The 20,788-nt window shown below is 42.7% G+C and overlaps 1 protein-coding gene across 1 annotated transcript in view; it reads left to right on the top strand.

Annotated features, from left to right (window-relative positions):
- Nucleotides 1-20,349, top strand: part of Mta3 (metastasis associated 1 family member 3) — a 154,173-nt gene extending 133,824 nt beyond the window's left edge. The window contains exon 17 of the mRNA XM_042675471.1: nt 17,073-20,349. Coding sequence (XP_042531405.1) covers nt 17,073-17,098 — 26 coding nt within the window. The 3' untranslated portion in view covers nt 17,099-20,349. The remainder of the gene's footprint in view (nt 1-17,072) is intronic.
- The last annotated feature ends 439 nt before the right edge of the window (nt 20,350-20,788 follow it).

Below are 20,788 nucleotides of genomic sequence, written 5' to 3'. Positions count from 1 at the left end.
TCTAATAATAATTTTCCTTCAGTATGATTTTTTGATGGCCATAATTATGCCAAAATTTATTTTTTAAAGATGGGGTCTGTGCCACTCTAGGCAGGGTAGGAGAAGTTGAGTCCCTGGGAAATGTATTCAGGAACAGTGAAAGCTGGTCTTTTGAGGAGATGGGAATGTATCATCTCTCACCATTGCTAGAGCTGATGTCTGGTATTATTGGGGGGATTTTTGCTTGAGGCTTTTCTGGCAAAATGGAACCGAACCTGTACTTTGTTTCAGTTGACTATCCCTTTCACCCTGCATTAAAAAAAACCAAAGCCTTCCTCAACAATAGACAAAAACATGACCTCAGTGCCTGTGAATCATTCGACTTCTGGGTTTACATTGATGCCATCAGGGTCCAACAAGGAGTTCCTGATGAACCTAAGGCTAGGAGCAATTAAGTCCCACTAGCAAGATGGTATAGGAAAATTAGATGGCTCCTAATATTACTCTAGCATGAAAAAGGGGGTTATATGTCCTAATTAGGGGGGCAAAGGTTGTACCTTTATCCTCAAAATTCAATCCTAGATAGGACCATCAACTGAAATGAAGAGGTAAATGGCTCCTTTCTATAGAAGGGAGTATTGACCTCCATTCTAATGTTGTGGGACTAATTCATATGGAGACTAATGTTAAAAGAGTTTGAAGAAAAGAATAGAAACTAAAAGGGGAATAGTTAGGAAAAAATTGAGAGTGAAGAGATTACTTTGCATTTATAAGGCATCAATGTGTTATATATGTGGCTTTCAATAATTTGGCCACACAGCAGTCTTGCAGAAACACTTTGATTTTAATGAGAACATTGGCCTTCCTTGCCCCAATATTCCTAATGTCTAGACAATAGAAGACCAAGGGACAATAATGTCAAAATGTGGAGAACATATTTCTTTCCAACTTTTCCCTGCCTGTTGCCTAGGACCTTTGGATTCATTCTTACATAGAATCTGGGATCTTTCTTTTCTATCTTATCATCCCTTTGGCTTCTCTAGGTGTATTGTCCTCTGGCTATAAGTGTAAAGTGGGTTGTGATTCATTTGATATATGTACTAGGGTTTGAAATCAGGGCCTTGTATTTTCTAGGTGAGTGCTTTCTACCACTTGAGCCATACCTCTAGTCCTTTTTTGCTTTAGGTTTTTGGGGTTTTTTTAGATAGAGTCTCATATTTTTGCCTGGGGCTGGCCTGGACCACAGTCCTCCTAGCTGTGGCTTCCTATGTAGTTAGGACCACAGGAACCCAACCAGTTAATTTTTTGTCTAGACTGGCCTCAAACAAATAATCTTCCTCTTCCCACATTGCTGCTAGAATTAGGGACATGAGCCACACTATATGTAATCTGTATGTGATGTATTCTTAATGGTAAAAGGACCTCATGTGAGTGATGGAAATATAGCTTCCTACTATCCACTCTCACCCCACGGCCCTTCTGGAGTCCTGTCCCAAGTCCTGCATTGCACCTTCTATTGCCTTTAAACACCCAAGGCTCAGTATGATGAGTATCTACCTTCTTGGAATTTCTTTTAAATGCCTCTATATTAGTTAGCTTTCTTGTTGCTGTGACCACAGTATCCGAGGAAACAACATAAAGGAGGATTTATTTTGGCTAACAGTTTCAGAGGGTTTAGTTGGTTGGCCTTGTGCAGTTGGGGCAGAACATCGTGGCAGTGGGAGTGTGTGAAGGAGGCTGTTCATCTCATGGCAGACAAGAAACGAGAGGAGAGGACTATGGACCAGCTTAATCTTTAAAGGCATACTCCACGTGAATTACTTCCTTAGCACAGTACCTAAATAGCATCACCAGCAGGGGACCAAGAATTCGAAACATGAATCTGTGCAGGGATTTTGAATTCAACTTCTGTAGTGTTTCCTCTGTAGTGTCAATTTGTTCCATGTATATCTGGATAAACACTACAGCAAGGTCATTACTTCTCTATTCTGAACTAGAACAATAGACAGAACACAACCAGTCCTTGGGGAGTATGGGGGGGGCGGGGTTGTGGGGCCTGAACTCTGGGCCTGGGCACTGCCCCTGAGCTCTTCAGCTCAAGGCTAATGCTCTACCACTAGAGCTACAGAGCCATTTCTGGCTTTTTCTGTTTATGTGATGCTAAGGAATTGAACCCAGGGCCTCATGTATGCGAGGCAAGTACTCTACCACTGAACCACTTTCCCAGCCCCATCCTTGGTCTTATTGATTCAGACCTTTACCCTTGTTGGAGAGAACCTGTCTTATTTTCCAAAGAAACTTGGATGTTGTTTCTTCAGGATCTTATATGTCTGTGCTTTGCTGTCTGATATGGATAAGAAGCTGATGGCAATGAACTCTGCAATGTGCTAATTTTCTTTTTTTTTTTCAATTGTGAAAAATCTGTACAGAGGGGTTACTGCAATGTGCTAATTTTCTTACCTGTGTTTTCTATTCTTATTCATATGACAAGATGATCTGGGAGGTCAAGGAATTTATTTTGTGTGTCATTGTTTCTCCATGCCTAGCCTAGTATTTGTCACTGATGTATACAATATAAATTAACTGTATAAAGGAACGTGATTGAAGAAAATGAAACCTAGTGAAGTAAATTAAAATTTCCCAGGTTAAATATATATATATATATAGAGAGAGAGAGAGAGAGAGAAATGGGGGAGAAGAAACATTTAGCTTAGATGTAAAAATTTTCATTCTGCTGTATTAATTGCTGTCATTAAATGAGGTTGTGGCCCTCAAGCAAATTCTCTTTAGTTTCTACAGGTAATTCAATATAAGAGTTAATATGGCTGACTAAATAAACAGCACACAAGGAAGTGTGAGTTATTGTAAACTAGAAGCTTCAGGAGCTTCCCTGGGGAGCTGGAGCCCAGTTCCTAAGGACACTATACTTCAGCCTCAACCTGTGTAGGCATCTCTCAGGAGTTGTGATGAGTCTGTTTCTGGAACATGCTATAGTTACCTCGAATGTCACTGACAGGAACTGGAAAGAGCAAGTCCTCTGCTTCTCCAGCCTTTCAAATTCTATATCTCCTGGGAGAACAGGTTTCCAGGCCTCAGAGGAGAAATGAATTTCAAAGTCCTAACCCCAGCAGCATGAAGCTGGATAGATAGATAGTATAGAGCTGAAGTCAGAACATAATAGAAAATCACATTTAGAAAGTTCCTACATTTGTGTGTTCCTAATGGACCCTTTTCTTAAGATAATAAGTCTGTTTCTTTTCCTCTCCAGAGATAGGATTCTGAGTAGTCTGAATTTCCAGTATGAATTTAAAAGTTCTGGAAAAATGTTTGGCTAGTAGTGAGCTTTCACCAGGTAGTTAATACATGAAATACTGAAATAAGATACAAACTCAGGGAAAAGCCTTTCCCTGTGAGGTACAATAATGAAAGCAATTAGCACTGCTACTTAATTATCAGCATGTCTGACAGATGGGCATGCAAACAGGATGTAGATAGACTAATTTAGCTGAGCATCAAACCTTGCATCTTCTAAAGCATTCAGCTCTCTTAGCATTAGAGCTTCCTGTTTCCTCCTCAGTGGCTTGTCTTCACCAGCCTTCTACTTTTACATTTCAGGTTCTTTTTTAAAAAATTTTATTTTATTGTAAAGATGTTGTACAGAGAGGTTATATGAGTAAGGCAATGAGTACATTTCTTGTTGAGCAATTTCAGGTTCTTGATGATGGAGAGTCTTTTAATTTATTCCATCAGAAAGGATTTTCCCAAGCATTTTTTGAAATGATGGGAGGAAGTGGTGCTGTGGCTCAAGCGGTAGAGCACTCACCTTGAGCTAAGAGCTGAGGGATAGCGCCCAAGCCCAGAGTTCAAGCCCCACAACCAACCCCTCCCCCCCAAAAAAAGTTAGTTGAAATGATGGGAAATTTCATATGTATTTCTTCCTCTTACTTGGCGCTGGTGTTGACTGGAAATGCAGGAAGTCCATGTTCCATGTGCTTTTATCAGCTACCTGATGGCACTGAGTCACACATAGGCTGTGTACACCCTTGTGGGATTTTAACTCTGAGGGTGAAGATCCGCACACATAAGAAACTCAGTGCAAAGAATCAGCAATGATAGAATGAATTTCCAAATTAAAGAACTGCAGGGTGCCTTACCAGTACATTTTTCCAATCAGACAGTTCATCCAGTGCTATACCCTATACCAACAGGAGAGTTGCCAAATTCTCTTGCCCCCATTTCGTCCATACAGGTGCTTTGATGCAATTTGTGTTGCCATCAAACTGAGAACCTATTCATTTAATTCAAGTGGCTGTGGGTAGTCATCAGGGGAGGAAGCTTTACGTGTCTGAGATCATGAAAAGGAAGGAAGAGGGGGAGATGGAATTTGTCTGTGTATGTGTAAGGGTGTGGAAGGCATTTAAATGTTTGGAGTCAGATGGAACTAATTAGACTTCTCTTGATTATTTTCTGTGTATCACTTGGTTTTTTGTTGCACCTGTTTTCTCCTTTGTAAATCTGTAAAGTGCAGCTCACGTTTGCCTGACAGAACTATTCTTCTGATGAAAGTTTTTGTGTACGTTATACTACTTCATCTTCCCAACACCTTACGAATTAGATGTTAAAACCTGTATGTTAGTAATAAGGAAAATGAAAACTCAGAAAGGTTAAGGGTTTTGTCCAGAGTCACACTTCTCACAAGCAATGGCAATACAATTCAACTTCAAATCTAGTGTTTTTCATCCACATGAAGAAGCATATACATGGGAGAGGCATATCTTTTCAAATGAATAAAATAATATAGTGGATATCTTCCTTGGCTCAGGCTATATAGTATAAACCATCACTGCCTTTACAAAAGCTGTTTTTCTCCATTATCTGTCTCTCTAAAGGTCATCTTGTCCATAATCATGCCTCCTGTAATACTTCTTTTTCTAGAAGTTGGGGGTCAAGGATCTATATTAATGTTAGGCATGGAGGAAAGAGAAGAGGAAATTCAAAGAATTACCTAGATTTGATTTTTTTTTTTTTTTTGGTGTCAGTCCTGGGTCTTGAATTCAGGGACTAGAAGCTGTCGCTGAGCAATTGTGCTCAAGACTAGTGCTTTACCATTTCAGCCCACAGCTCTACTTCTGGCTTTTAAGTGTTAAGATTTTGTTTCCACTTTAAAGAATAGCCATTGTTAAAATTTTATTTGGAAAATTGCTATTATCAATCAGTCTTTTGTTGTTTTATGTGAATTGTATATAAATAAAATATTAGTACCTTCTTTATAAATATATTTCTTCTTGTGGTACTAGAGTTTGAACTGAGAGCCTTGTGTTTGCTAGACAGGCACTCTACCCCATCCTCTTTTTGCTTTTCTTATTTTTCAAATAGGGATGATTCCTACTAGCTGGGATGATAGTAGTACACCATCTTGCCCAGTGTTGGTTTTTGTTTTCTTGTTTTCAATGGTTGAGATGGAAGTCTCAAGAACTTTTTGCCCATGTTGGCCTCTAATTGCAATCCTCCTGATCTCAGATTGCTGAGTAGCTTGAATTACACGTGAGCCACCATACCCAGCTATAATTTCATGTCTTACCTGGAAGTCTGACTCTCAAAAAAAAAATGGCTTGTGGAGCTGGCCATATAGTAACATGTACCTCTTGTCCCATCTACTGGGCAGATTCAGGTAGAAGGATCACTTAAGCCCAGGAGTTCAAGACTAGCCTGGGCAACATAGCAAGACCCCATTTTATACACAAAATAAAACAAAAGATTCATATATTTGATTAAAGATAAATGAATATGTCCCAGTGTATATTTTCACCTTAGACAAGATCGGGTACATTCAGATTGGTATGGCCATAGACCTATTTGCGCACTAGAAAGCCCAGTGTCTATAAAGAGAAATTGCCCTTGATTAGGTAGTTCTGAGGAGCATTGGAGAGGAAATTTGGTTATAAAGAGAGTTTACTCAGTTATCCATATACTCTTATAACTAGAAACCTTACAGTGGGAGGATTGAATATCATCATTTTGAGAGCAGAATATTTATTTTTCATCGAGAAAGCAATTGAATTAGAAAATTTTACCAAAAGAAGAGCAGATGGGCTGAGCAGGCCCCCCATCCTCTCCTGACCTACTAAAAAGACACTGTTGCCTCCCGCTCTTGATCAGCTGCTTGAGCCTTGGTCCATCCATAAATCTTCCATTCTACTGCACAGGGACTGGGTGATTGCCTGCAATAGCTCAGACTTTATCAGATGGGAACCTGGAGGGAAACTTCTGCTTATCTAGTGATGCAGAGCAGTGATACAGACCACAGAAGCATACCTAGAGGTGCTCTTAACCTTGTTCAGGATGGCATGCCTTTTGTCCCAGGGGCAAATGAATTGAGACTCAGTGTGTTAGGGAAAACAAAACAACAGGCCTAAAAAAGAGTTTTCAATACACTAGAGTCAGGACATGTGGGCCAGAAACATTGACAAATTGTATAATAAACTCCTTTTTAATCTACTGTCTTCTGGTTTATTTCCCCTGAGACACATGAGTACACTGTGGATTTTTCTTCTTCATATTCTGCATTGAGTAATATCTTGAACTCCCTATGAAGAGGGTAACTGCTGTGGATACCTCTGTAAGTACAATATTATGATCTGGGGTGTGAAGATTGTCCTTTTGATGACTTGTTTCTGAAATCAGTGATTCAACAATTCCAACTGTTGGCATCCCAACCCTGGAACATGGGTAGTGATGAGGCCCATTGTACTAGTGAGCAAGCTCTGGGAATACATCTGCTGCCTTCACAGATCCCAATAAAAATAGACTGCCAGGGACAGCGGATGGCACTCTCAGGCATACATGGGCCCAGGCTGCCTTCTGTTGGCAATTTCATGCCATTTTCAAGAGACCAGGTTTTTGGTTTGTTTTTTTTTTTTTTGAATGTTCTAAAACACTGTTTATAGAAGAACAGTGAGTGACCTTCTGGTCTCCTTGCCTCTGTTATAGTATAGTAACCTGGTTGAATAATTTTTAAATTCTTTAAAAACTAATTTAAAATATTTTAGGATTGGGGGCCGATGAGTTGGGGGGAGGTGGGCAGATTCATTATATTCTATGTGTGTAAAAATGGAACTTTGTAATGAGAGTATGAATAGATTGGAAAAGATGAGGGAGAAGGATGGAAAGGATGACATTGATCAAGATCCATTATACTAATAACCTGGCTTCTTGAAACTTCTTTGTACAATTACTTAAAAATAAATTATTTTAGAAGCTAAGTTTAGAATTCAGTGATCTAGTGCTTGCCTAGCATGCCAAGATCCTGGGTCCCATCTCCAGCACTGGGAACACATTTATTTATTTGTTTGTTTTTGTTGTCTCTGGGGCTTGAACTCTGGCCCTGGCTCTGTCCCTGAGCTTCTTTTTCTCAAAGCAAGTGCTCTACCACTTGAATCACAGTTCCATTTCTGGCTTTTTTGAGTAGTTCATTGGAGATAAGTGTCTCCTGGAGTTTCCTACCTGGGCTGACTTCTAACCATTATCCTCAAATCTCAGCCTCCTGAGTAGCTAGGGTTATAGGCGTGAACCACCAGTGCCCAGTGGGAAAAAAAAATGTAAAAGTAAAGCATCATTATGGTCCCAAGTTCTATTGGATGTGCTGCAGTATAGCAGAGTACCTAATGTGTGGAGATAATTTCAGGATTATTGAAGCATCATCTGAGTGCAATGGATGTTTTCTCAACTTATAAAAACCATACTGTCAGAGTAGTAGAGGAAGATGGACACAACTTGGTGTTTAGGAATATTCTCAAAGAATACCCATCTAGCCATTCCTTGTCTCTGGAGAAAAATACTAATAATGCTGTCTTGGGGAAGGTTCATTTTCTGTACCCATTAAAGAATTAAAAGGCAGAAAAGTGGGCTGGGAAGGTGGCTCAGTGGTAGAGCACTTGCCTTGCATGCCTGAGGCCCTGGGTTCCATTCCTCAGCACCATATAAGCAAGAAGAGAAAAGCCGGAAGTGGCGCTGTGGCTCAAGTGGTAGAATGCTAGCCTTGAGCTGAAGAGCTGAGGGACAGCGCCCAGGCCCAGAGTTCAGGCCCCATGACCGGACACCCCCCCCCCCAAAAAAAAAAAAAAAGCTGAAAAAAAAAGGCAGAAAAGTGTTTACAGTAAATAGAATAATTGTATTTGAAAATGAAAAGGAAAGCCATGAAAGAAAGTAGCTAGACTACCCATCACAAATGGGGTCTAAAGAGTCAAATGGAGTCTTCTCTGAGGGTGGTTTTTATAGTATGGGATTCTGCCCATATCTCCTCCCTTGGGCTTTGTTCTGATTATTTAATAGCTTGTGCACGTGCTGCCCTGGCTCTTTTTATTGGTTGAGCTGGTACTCAGGGCATTCTGGGAAGTGTTTGAGCAGGAAAAAGCCTTTCAGTCAGAGCCTGGGGCACTCACAGTTCCCCTTTTTCTCTTATTAGTATGTGAAAATACAAGTATTGGCAAAAGCCAATGGCAAGTTAGGCATTGAGATGTGGAGAATTATGGCTTGAGACCAGCCCAGCAGAAAAGTCCACAAGATTCTATCTCCAGAATAACTAGCAGAAAGCCAGGCTGGAGGTGTAGTTCAAATTGTAAAGCACCAGCCAAGTGAACATGAGCTCTAATGGTAGTTACTTAAGCCCTTAGCTGTGCTGGCCAGTGCTGGACTCAGTTAAGTGTTGTTTACTTGAATGGATCATAACAGAAAGTCTTTTCAATCAACCTGTCCCTATGTCCATCCTCCCCACCCCCACCAGTCTCAGAGCCCACAGGACAAGGGACATGAAATATTTTCACTATCTGGTCCATTTGTAGCCTCTGCTGGGATCATTATAACCCTTCAGCCCCCTCCTCCCCATATTATCATTTTCTTTGTTTCTTCTTCCAAATAACTGAACACTCTTTAACCTTAGAAAACACTGTTATAATTTATGCATTTGACTCCCTCAATCAGATAGAGATAGATAGATAGATAGATAGATAGATAGATAGATAGATAGATAGATAGATAGATAGATAGATAGCTGGTCCTGGGGCTTGAACTCAGGGCCTGGGTGCTATCCCTGAGCCTCCTTGTGCGCTAAGTTAGTATTCTACCACTTGAGCCATAGAGCCACTTCCTGCTTTTTCTTTTCTTTCTTTCCGCCCCCCCCCCCCCACGTCCTGCTTTTTCTGAGTAGCTTAGTAGAAATAAGAGTCTTTCCTGCCTGGCTGGCTTTGAACCACAATCCTCAGATCTCAGCCTCCTGAGTAGCTAGGATTACAGGCATGAGCCACCAGTGCCTGGCGAGTATTTATTTTTGTCAGCAACTATTTACATATAATTGTTACAAAGAGTGGTTAATGTGAAATGGAGGTGCAAACCAGAAGGTGGTTGTTACTTGGAGAGTTTCAAAGAAGATATCTGAGCAAACCCTTTTTGTTTCAGACAGCTGAGACAGGAAGTTCAGCAGAAAAAGAAACACAACAAATCAAAGAAAGGTTGGACAAATGGGATTGCATGAAACTGCAGAGCTTCTGCATGGCAAAACAAAGGACATAGCTAGCAAGATCAATAGAAAGCCCACAGATTGGGAGAAAGATCTTCACTAGCCACACAATGGATAAGGGTCTCATACCTAAAATATACTTAGAACTCAAAAAAACTAAATCCCCCAACAACAAATCCTCAAAGAAACAACCTCCCGATTGATAAGTGGGCTAAAGACTTAAAGAGAGACTTCTCTGAAGAGGAAATAAGAATGGCCAATAGACGCATGAAGAAATCCTCAACTTCTCTAGCCATAAAATAAATGCAAAGCAAAACAACATTGAAATTCCACCTCACCCCAGTTAGAATGGCTATAATCAAGAAATCTAATAACAACAGATGCTGGAGGGTATGTAGCCAAAAGGGAACCCTACTGCATTGTTGGTGGGAATGTAAACTTGTTCAATCACTTTGGAAAGCAGTATGGAGTTTTCTCAAAAGACTACACATAGAGCTTCCCTATGACCCAGCAATCCCACTTTTAGGCATTTATCCAAACAATCACAAACAAGGCCACACTAAAGCTACCAGCACAACTATGTTTATTGCAGCATTATTTACCATAGCTAAGATATGGAACCAACCCAGATGCCTCTCAGTAGATGAATAGATCAAGAAAATGTTTTATACACACACACACACACACACACACACAAAATGGAATTCTATGCCTCCATCAGAAAGAATGACATCACCCCATTTGTTAGGAAATGGAAAGACTTGGAAAAAATTATATTAAGTGAAGTAAGCCAGGCCCAAAGAAACATAGGTCCCATGGTTTCCCTTATTTGCAATAACTAGTATATGTCTAGGACAAGCAGAAAAGGTCAAAAGCTATGTACATACAGGCTATCTTTTAACTCTACTTTCTTGGGAGACTTTTCAACTCCATTTTCCAAGTAGATTTGTCTGTTTCTCCAAATAGTCTATTCATTTTTGCTTTATGTAATTTTAAATTATGTTATTTAGTGTATATATGAAATGAGTTTTAGATTCCAGGAGTTCCACATGTCAGGCTAGCCAGCTACTTGCCCCTATGCACCAAATTAAAGCAACATGGTAAAGTGCAAAAAAAAAAAAAGGAGATGTATTACATGGTACAAGTATGTCATGGAATGTTTTCAGCCATCTTGAGATATGGATTTAGAATGTGTAGACAAAGAACTAGGGGGCAGAAGGAGAGAACTATGCATGATGATTAAGAAGTCCCAAGTTACAAGTATGGCCTGATTGACCCTTGTATTACAGTCCCTTGTATTAGACCCTTGTATTAGTTACCATTTCATCTTAGAGGAGAGCAGGAACAAGTTAGCCATTGTTGCCTAATAGGTGCCTTGTGGTCCTGAGAGCTTTTGGCTGTTTTCCTTTGGGGGAGATTTTTGTTGTTGTTGGTTTTGTTTTGTGTTTTTTTCTTTTTTCACAAGATAAGAAGCTATTACCTTTCTGGAGGTCAGTTTGCTTTGTGTCACAACATGCTTATTGGTAAATCCTGTCCTTTTTAGAGTCCAAGGTGATTGCAAAGTAAATATAGGAAGACTGTCTCAGATCTAAGGACACAGATGCAAAAATTGGGAGCTGGGTACCTAGCAGATAGACAGACAGACAGATAACTTTATATAATTAACCTTATCACTATGAAGGGACCATCTTTATCTCTGTTAATACTCTTTTTTTTTTAAATTTTATTTTATTTTATTTGTGAACATACTGTACAGAGGGGTTACAATTACATGGGCAGGATAATGCGTACATTTCTTACCAAGCATTGCAGCCTCCTCCTTTGGTTTACCCTTCACATCCCTTCCCAGCCTCCCCCCTCCCCCCCAATCCCAATTCTGTTAATACTTTTTATCTAGAAGTTACTTTGATGTTAGTATGGCCACATCAATTATTCTCTCTCTCTCTCTCTCTGTCATGCTAGAGATCAGGAGTCTCACACATGCCTGGCAAGTGCACTCCTGCTAAGCTTCATCCCCAGCCTATTTTTAGGCTTTGTTTTGTTTATTGATTGGTTTGGTTTGATTTTGGCAGTAACCAGGCCTTGGGCATGCTATGCAAACACTTCCTCCTCCTCCTCCTCCTCCTCCCCCTCCTCCCCCTCCTCCTCCTCCTCCCCCTCCTCCTCCTCCCTCTCCTCCTCCCCCTCTTCCTCCTCCTCCCTCTCCTCCTCCCCCTCCTCCTCCCTCCCTCCCCTCCTCCGCCTCCTCCTCCTTCTTCTTTTTGGCAAAATTTTGCTGTGTATTCCAGGCTGGTCTAATTGTCCTTTTTCAGCTTCTTGAGAGATGAGATTACAGTCATAAATGATTATGCCTGGCTTAGGTTTTCTTGGAAACAGAAAGCAGTGTTGGGGTTCGAAATTAGAACTTTGTACTTGCTAGACAGGCTGTCTACTGCTGAGCCATTACTCCAGTACTTTTTTGCACTTGTTATTTTTGAGATCGAATCTTGCTTCCTGCCTGGCTGCTGTTTTTACACTTCCCATGAAGCTGGAATGATAGGTGCATGTCATAATGCAGTGGGGAGAGATTTGAATATCTGTACCTGGATTTGGTTTTTAATTTCATTTGTGTGTCAAGGAGTTACATCTCATTGGACGAATCATGAGTTCAAGGTGTAAGTTTTAAGAGAGATAAAGGGTGAGCTGGCTTTTCCTTTTTCTGGTACAGAGTCTTGAACCCAGGACCTTAAACTCACTCGATTCCCTTTCTCATAGCTGGCACGCTGTAGGACTTGTGTCACATCTCCAGCTTGACTCTTTGCTGGTTAATTGGAGATGGATTCTCACAGACTTTTCTGTCTGGGCTGGTTTCAAACAGTGATCCTCCAGATCTCAGCCTCTTGAGTAGCTGGGATTACAGATGTGAGCTTCTAGTATGTGGTCTCCATTTAGTTCCTTTATTTTTTTTTAAATTTCAATTATTATAAAGGCGATTTACAGAGAGGTTATATTATATGTCAGGTAATGAGTACACTTTTTTTGCAACAATGTCACCCCTTCCCTCACTCTCTCCCAGTTTTCCCTCCCATCCATACCAACAAGTTGCTTAGCTCATTTTCAACATAGTGCCCAGTGAGTGCCATTGCTGCATTCATTCACCCTTTGTCCCTCCATGTCTGTGCCTCTCCTTAGCCTCCTAAAGACATATAAATGAACTAACAGAACAAAAAGAAAACAAAAACAGCACAAAAGAAAAACCTTATATTCAGTTCCTGAAGTTCATTTTAATAAATATTATTTGGGGGCTGGGAAGGTGGCTCAGTGGTAGAGTGCATGCCTTGCATGCCTGAGGCCCTGGGTTCGATTCCTCAGCCCCACATAAGCAAAAAAAAGAAAAAAGCCGGAAGTGGCGCTGTGGCTCAAGTGGTAGAGCGCTAGCCTTGAGCTGAAGAGCTGAGGGACAGCGCTCAGACCCAGAGTTCAGGCCCCACGACCGGACCCCAAAAAAATATATATATATATATATTATTTTGTATGATCAGTTTCACATTTCTCTTCCTTTCCTAAGAATGTCCTCCTTTGGTCTCACTGTGTGTGATTGAGTTCACCCCCCCTCCCCCTCCCATCGTGAGGCTTGAACTGTGGGCCTGGGCGCTGTCCCTCAGCTCTTTAACTCAAGGCAAGTGCTCTACCACTTGAGCCACAGCGCCACTTCCGATTGGAGATCAGAGTCTCACGGACTTTCCTATCAGGGCTGGCTTTGAACTGCAATCCTCAGATTGCAGCCTCTGGGTAGTTAGGATTATAGGTGTCAGCCACCGGTGCCCAGTTCTGTAATTGAGTTCTTTTAAAGTTCTAAATTTTGCCAAATTCCCAAACCCATTTTAGTTATCTTTAAAAATGTTTTTTGCACTCCTAACACTTACTAGGCAGACCCTCTACCACTTGAGCCATACCCCTCTGCTCTTTCTTGCTTGCTTTGATTGACTAGTTTATTGATCAAGAGGGTCTTGAATTTTTGCTTAAGGGTAGCCTCAGGTCTTGATTCTCCTACTTGTCACAGCTGGGATTGCAGGCCTGAACCACCATACCTGCCTTTCTATAAATTCTTCAACCAACTTAGAGAAGATATTTTAATTCCATGTCTGCTAATTCTAGAATATGAATCAATCCATTTATCTTCTTCTGACTTCTTCTAATTATGGGTTCTATTTTCCTGACTCTCATGTAGAATTCTTTGGAAATGAATATTGGTCACTGTGGATGACAAACAATACAAACTCTTGGATTCTGTTTTCTTCTGCAGAGTTTTGTTCTTACACTGACAGATTATTTTGATTCCATGCAGGCTTGGTTTACCATTTTATTGAGTTATCTCCTTCAAACTGATGCTAGTATCATGGAATTTGTCCCTCTAACTTTGGAACTCTCTAAACTCTGTCTTGGCAACACAATACCACTATTGAAATCAATACTCAGCTCTTTGAGTTCTGCCTCTTCCCACTGGTCTTCTTGTAGCCTTGTACTTACCTAGGTCAACAATCAGCCAATGATTTGAGAGTTTATTTGAAATTCAGGGCTCCCCTGATCATTTTATAGATCTATGTCATCAATTTCCACCTGTATTGAAACTCTCACCACTGATTTCAGCCTAGTTAGACCACCACTTTTTACCTGAATGATGTTCTTGTATTACATAAAACTACTCAGAGGGAAAGCCAGGGCAAAGTATCTGTAGTGTTTGCCTGATTTTAGTTGTTTTCTGTACCTCCAGATAGTTGTACATTTTGTCCAGAGTTTATTGGGTGAAAGGTTACTTCAGTATAAATTAGCTACCATTGTATAAAGCTGAACTCAAATCATTCTATGAGCTTGTCCTTATTTAGTTTTATTAACTAAATCTTATCTACTTAACTGTCTGTATACATATACTGGTTATGTTTCATGGAAACTATCTTTTTCTCATTTCTCTGAGTCTTTTGCTTTTGAAGTTTTCTCCATGTGTAGTCCAATTTATATCCCTTGGTTTATTTGCTTTGGTATCCAATATTTGTGTTATAACTTGGGTTTCTTTTTCCTGGTGGCTTTTGTTGTCTAACAGTGTTTAAAGAGACTGAAAATCAGATTGAAAGCTCTGGGCTGGAGCCTATATTACACTTCACAATATCAGCTTGGGCTAGTTGTTGAGTAACCCCAAATGCCTTTAACTCTGCTCATGAGCTGCATAATTCCCCTGAGTAGCTTCTTCCTGTTTCTTCCAAAGGTAGAGGTTTGTTGACCTTCATTCTGAGAACTTGATGAAAAGAAAGCCAGAGGCTTAGCATTTGGTAGGCATACTCTCACTTGATCCCTCCTGTGAGAACTGGCAACTCTGCCAAAAATGTGTCTGGTATCCCGAGGCCCTCCATTTTGTTTTGTTTAGGGAGTAACCATCTAGACTGGTAGGAAGTGGACAGTTCCCAGGGGTTTGGAGTTAGGAGAACTCTAGGGCTGTTTCTCAAACAGGCTTCCACTCATCTTTTTTGCTTCAGCCCTTCTTCCTCATTGCCAGAGGTATCTGATGTCATTTCCTGATCCCTTGGAGAGTTCTTTGAACAAATTGGGCTCTCAGCTTTTCATACTGCCAGCCTCAAGCTTTCTTGTGTGTAAAATCTGCCATCACTCATCATCTTCTTTCTAGCCTCCAGGATTCTGATAATGATTTCTTCTCTGATTTTTCGGAAGAGAAGGAAATGAACATGGATGCCAGGAGCTAGAAACCTTAAAAGAGATTGCTTTCATTACAGTGGATGATTAGAGTACAGAATCTCCAAGTCCTTCTTGTACTTTGAGTACTTCTGAGTAGTCAAAAACCAATAGGGAACATTTTGAAGAAAAAAAAGCACAACTAAGTTCTTAAGAATTGGAGTTAGTACAGACAAAGGTGGCAAATATAGATCAGTACATTTGAGAATTTAAAAAAAAAGGAAATGTGACTCGGGGTCCTTTGTTAGGAAGGATACTGACAGTAGGGAGACACCTTTTCCTAGGGCTGTCAGTACTGCACTGGATGGGAGGTCCTGAAGGTGGCTCTTGTCCCTTGCTTTTAGGCAGTGCTGTGGGGGAAGCTCTAAGCAGGGAGAGACAAGTGATAGGACTTTGTGAGGACAGATGGCAAGCATGAGGACTGTTCAGCTGGGATGCAGAGAGGTGGCATATCTCAGCTGTAGCCAGTGTGGAAAAGGTAGCATGAGCCAAGATACCAATTCCTGAGCTTCTAGGAGGAAAGGGTTGCTTCTGAAAATAAGCAGGTAAATTTAGCACAAATTTACCATGGTAGCTCAGAGATTTGGTCATCTATTACAAGTGGTTTTTCTAGTAGGTGGTTTAATTATGTGGGGATTTGGACAGAGTACACACATACACACACACACACACACACACACACACACACACACACACACACACACACGGCAAAAAAGAGAGATGCTTCTTACAGATCCAGGCACATTTATTGCTTTAATCTAGACACTGAAGAGGACTATGTGCTCTTACTGGACTCTTAGCAGAACACTGGGCTGGATGGAGAATGAGCAGGTTGGTGTAGTACATAAAAAGATCTGAATTAAGAAGACTGAATTCAAATCCTGACTCCTTGGCTTATTTACTGCACTTGAGCAGGTCCTAACTTTCCTGATCCTCACAAGGTTCTGGTAAGCAAAAAACAGTTTCTGACCTAAAGTAGGTCCAATAAAGCAAAGGCTTTTTGATTCCTAAGTCAAATTTATCTGAGTCTTTATTTAACTCACATTTACTGAATTTCTTTTTCAAGGTTGTATCCATGGTGTCTTCCATATTCTAGAAAGGCACGTGGAGTAAAGGCATGGCTTGCTCCATCCTGCAGACCTCCTTCCTGCAGATGGAATGAGGCTGTGAAAGTGGTCATCTAGCTACTTTGTGGCTGCGGAACGCGTAACTAGAAAGGGTCTGTGAGCATTTTCTTCTACCTCAGCCACTCCAGCCACTTCACAAGTAACAAGAATCTGGTCTCACACCTTGCTGAGTAGTATGAGACAGTAATGATATGGTTTGCAGGCCAGGTCTGCTGTTCATTTTTTATAGCTGTTGACAGTTTCCTGATGCCCAGCTTAGGGACAGGACAGTTGAGAGTTGAGGTGGAGTGGTGAAGGAATAGCTCTTGACTCAGGACACTGAGTAAAGGGGCTGAGGCTCATTCTTGTCCTATAGAAAGTGTGTTCATGGCTTGGGTGCCAATCCTGGTGATCAGGTATTACTGCTGAAGAAGAGACTGGGCCTCCTCTTAGCCCACTGTGCTCACCATTTTTCCATATCACTAGAGGAGTTATACAAGGTCTGGCCTGAGGTGCTGCATTTCACCAGCAGCCTCTGTACTTGAAAACCTGGCTTTGAAGATGCTTTGCTGAAGATGCTTCAAGTTTTTCTTGAACTTTTGTTCAGCGTTAAACTACATTGTGAGATTTTATCTGGATTAGTACCTGACCTTTTTCCCCTGATAGTCATCCTATTTGTGGGAGGCTGGTTTCTGTTTTCCCTTTCATCAGAACTCATTTAGCCTTACCCTGTTCCTTCCCTTTTCCAGAACTCACATGCTGCGTGTCAGACTGAGTTATCCCTGTTCTATGCTACAATCCAAGACTCTACTGTCCTGCTGGTGGTCACAGATGTGCCTGGGAAGGAGGCAGCTTCTTCAGTGGGAGCAGAGCTCTGTGTGCACCCTGCGGAGACCCGAAGAGGCAGAAAAGAAACTGTAGGGGTGCATGTTCCAAACCTGCATCTCCGTGGGACCCAGGGGCACCTTCCTTCCCTCTCAGAGACCTTGCTGTCCTAGAGTGACCTTCCTGAGAACTGAGGGCAGCAGGGAGCCACTGGCCTCCTCACTTGTTGGTGTCCACTTCCCCAGAGTGGGGGGCTTGGGTGATGGAGGCTGCTGAACACTCAGAACCCTGCTGCCCTGCATGTGCCAGTCCCACTGTTTTATGCTATGTACTTATGTACAGGAGGAATGTGGCATCTTTCTGAGTGGATTTTCTTAAGACATGTGCCAGTGTTTACACAGTTCATAGTGTTCCCCTGTCCTTGCTGGTATTTGTCGCTTGCCTTTTTCCCAGTAGGCTGCTTCCTTCTCCCTGACCCCCTCCCCTGTTCTCCTGCCTCTCCCCTCCCGTGGCTGCTTCCCGCTCAGGGGAAGTGTTGCTTTTCACCCCTGCATCCTGTATTCATCTGCTCCCACTCCTCAATGGTATGGTTACTCCTGGGTCTGACAGAAGAGAAGGTTCTTGCCTTGGCCAGCCTGCACATGACTCTCAGCAGCTCTATTTTCTTTTGGAAGAGAGGCTGGTTTTCTACTTGGTCCTGGAGAGCTCTAGTGAGAGCAGGTGTTAAACATGCCAAGCGTGTATATCACTGTGACAAGCTATTTTCTTACTGCAACCAAGCCAGCTAATGAGGAACTGCACCAAGTGTTCCTATCATGGGTCACTACTCACCCTAGTTTATTTTACCCCTTAGGAGGGTGGAAGGGAGGATCATGTTTGCAAGTATAGGTCTATATAGTCGGCTCCAAAAGCTCTCTACCCTTCTGGCCCAGTATGCTGTGAGCATTATGTTCTGAGGCCTCAGGAGACCTTCCTGCTTTACTGGCTTGGGTTCTCCCTGCCTGCCCTGGGCACTAGCCCTTGGTGACATCCCAATAGACCATCTGTTGCAGGCAAGGAGTAACTCAATGCCTGGTTGGTTCCTGAGCCTAGCCATCTCCCTGCCTCCATTAACAAAGATGGTCTGCAGGACGTAGGGTCGTAGCACTGTGACAGACAACTGGAGTCTGACCTTTCAGCTACCCCAGGAGCAGTAGCTGGAGGAGGAAATGAGATGCTCAAACAAGTTGTTGCATGAAAGAATGGCCACCCTGGAATTGGCCCCCCCAGCAAGAATGAGGCATCACAGAAATGACAAGGATATCTACGTCTACGTCCTCCACGGCTGGCTCAACTCAGCAGAGAATGAGGCGGTATGGGGTAGTGTGAATGGGGTCAAGATGCCTCAGTCTTGCCCAGTTTGGAGCATGTTGGCTTCTTGAGGAGGAGCCTCTGGGTGACCAGGACAAGTTCCAAGTTCTCTGTCTCTGGAGCTGTCCTGCGGCTTGGCTTGAGCCCTGAGGGCAGGGCCTGTGTCAGAGGTGCTTCATGAGACAAGTGCACGTGGCAAGGGTTTCCTCCAGATTCTTATACATAAATCTCCTACAGCAAAGACCCTGGATGGGAAGGCCAGCTAGCCTTTCTGGTATTTCTTCTCTAAAGAAAAAGAAACCTCAGCACAGATGTCTGTCTGTGAACTTGTCCTGAGCTTATGTGGCACATGGACACAGAGACATCAATTAGCTGCTTGGCTACATTCTCTCTGCCTGTTGGGAGAGGCCTTCCACCAGGCTGGAGAGATTTGGAGAAGGGCCTTGCCAATACTGATGGAGAAGCAGGAGGCTCCAAGTTAGCTGTGAATGCCGTGCAGCCAGAGGCTCTTCATCAGCTTGTTAGTAAGAGCTGGTTCTGTAGTCCCACCCTCCCATGGAGATAGAGCTGACTAAGCGTTTATGCCCCTATTTCATCCCTTGGAAACCCCCTGACATTCTGAAGGAATATTCTAATCCAGGGAACAGAGGGTAATGCCAAGGAGCTTCCGTTCCTTGCCTTTGCTGTTCAGAACATTTGGTACCGAGATGTTTCTTAGCTGGCCATGCTCTTTCAAGGGCCATGGTGCTGCCATAGTGCATGTCAGTAGTGTCACAATTGTTCAGTGGACATACAAGCAGACATGCTGAGATTCTTCATTCTGAAGCAGATGAGATATAGTGCAAAGCCCTCTGAGTGAGGACACAGACACTGCAAGGCATCCCCTCTGTCCTCAGTCACTGCCACCACCTCTGACGTCCTAACTGTGTGCAGAAGAGGAGGATAGACAGAAGTTCATTGCAGGGATCTCTTATGAGTCTACCTTGCCCACAGCCCTGTGTCTGGGCAGGGCTCAGCCAAGTACAGCCTACTCTGAGTAAAACACATTTTAAGCTAGAGAGTGTTGATCAAAAACAAGAAGAGCAGAAAAATGAAACAAGAATAAGATATCCTGGATGCTAGACACAGTCAGGAGGCCATACTACCGTATCCGAGAGCCAGGGCCACTGGGGAGATCTGAAGTGCGTTGATAGAAGCTGAAGTCATGAGAGGTTGGAGGGGAGAAACAGCTTCGCCTGTCATGCCCTCCAGATTTTTGTGGGTGCCTCCTGTTAGCTGACTCCAGCTGGAAGTCAGCTTCCCTGGCAGCCTTGGAAGGCCCCCAAAGGGTCAGCATGCAGCTGAATGAAGGAGTGGAAGAGAAGGCAAGGAGCAGGTCTGAGGGCAGGCAGTCCATGCTGTGTGTGGCCTCTGTATGCTCTTGGTCATGTCCAAGCCTGGTGCCTATGTGCAATCCTGGGACCATAGTAAGAGAGACAAGGGGAGCTGCTCCCTTAGGTTTTTGTAAATTCTCTTTTGCTCTGCCCAGAAAGAGAAGTGCTTTTGAGAGGCAGAGGAGTCTTTGTTCTTCACCGTTGTCCCTGTTTTCCTCTGGGGGAATTCACCCATTTAGCAATCCACCTCAGCACCGCCTTCAGGAAAGCTATGTCCCAGTTTTCTGTGTGCCTCCTCTCTCTCTGCACCACATCTCTGGTTTCCCTTCCACAGAGCACTCACCAGAGCATGCCTCAGTGCTCACTCCAGCTGCCCAGGAGAGCTCTTTCCCGCGGTACCCGTGTGCACTGTCTGTCTGTGAGGAGATGCCATCTACTATCGGTTCGTATCGTGTTTCCAATAAATTTCTGGAAATCATGTCTTGCTTTATGCTGTCCTTCATTGGAATGGTGGTCAGCTATGAGGCTCTGCATACACAGTTTAACTCAAGTGCTCTCTGCCCCTGCCTACTTTTTAGGACCAGCCTTTCTCCTGGGCTGCATCAGCTGCCATTTTGTATGTCACATCTGAGGAGTTGGAAGTTTTGAGAAGCTATGTCATCACCCAGATAGATGGTCTTTGACACACACCCCCCTTCCATACCCCTAGGCCTGAAGGTGAGAGCAGCAACAGGCAGACCTTTCCCATTATCTGACCTCCAAGGCCATTTGTACACAACAGTGGCCAGTTCCCCATGACACTAGCTAGGGAGCCAAGGATGGTGTAGAGGGAGGCACTGTACCCCAACATGGTGCTTCCTGTCAGACACCCTTACTTGAGGTCTGCTGAGCTTTGTGAGAGTTTAGAAACCAGAAAC

The sequence above is a fragment of the Dipodomys spectabilis genome, unplaced genomic scaffold, assembly GCF_019054845.1.
Source record: "Dipodomys spectabilis isolate Male_0828 unplaced genomic scaffold, ASM1905484v1 ptg000026l, whole genome shotgun sequence".
Lineage (NCBI taxonomy): Eukaryota > Metazoa > Chordata > Mammalia > Rodentia > Heteromyidae > Dipodomys > Dipodomys spectabilis.
The sequence above is the reverse complement of the archived record's forward strand: the minus strand, read 5'-3'. Positions and strand labels throughout refer to the sequence as shown.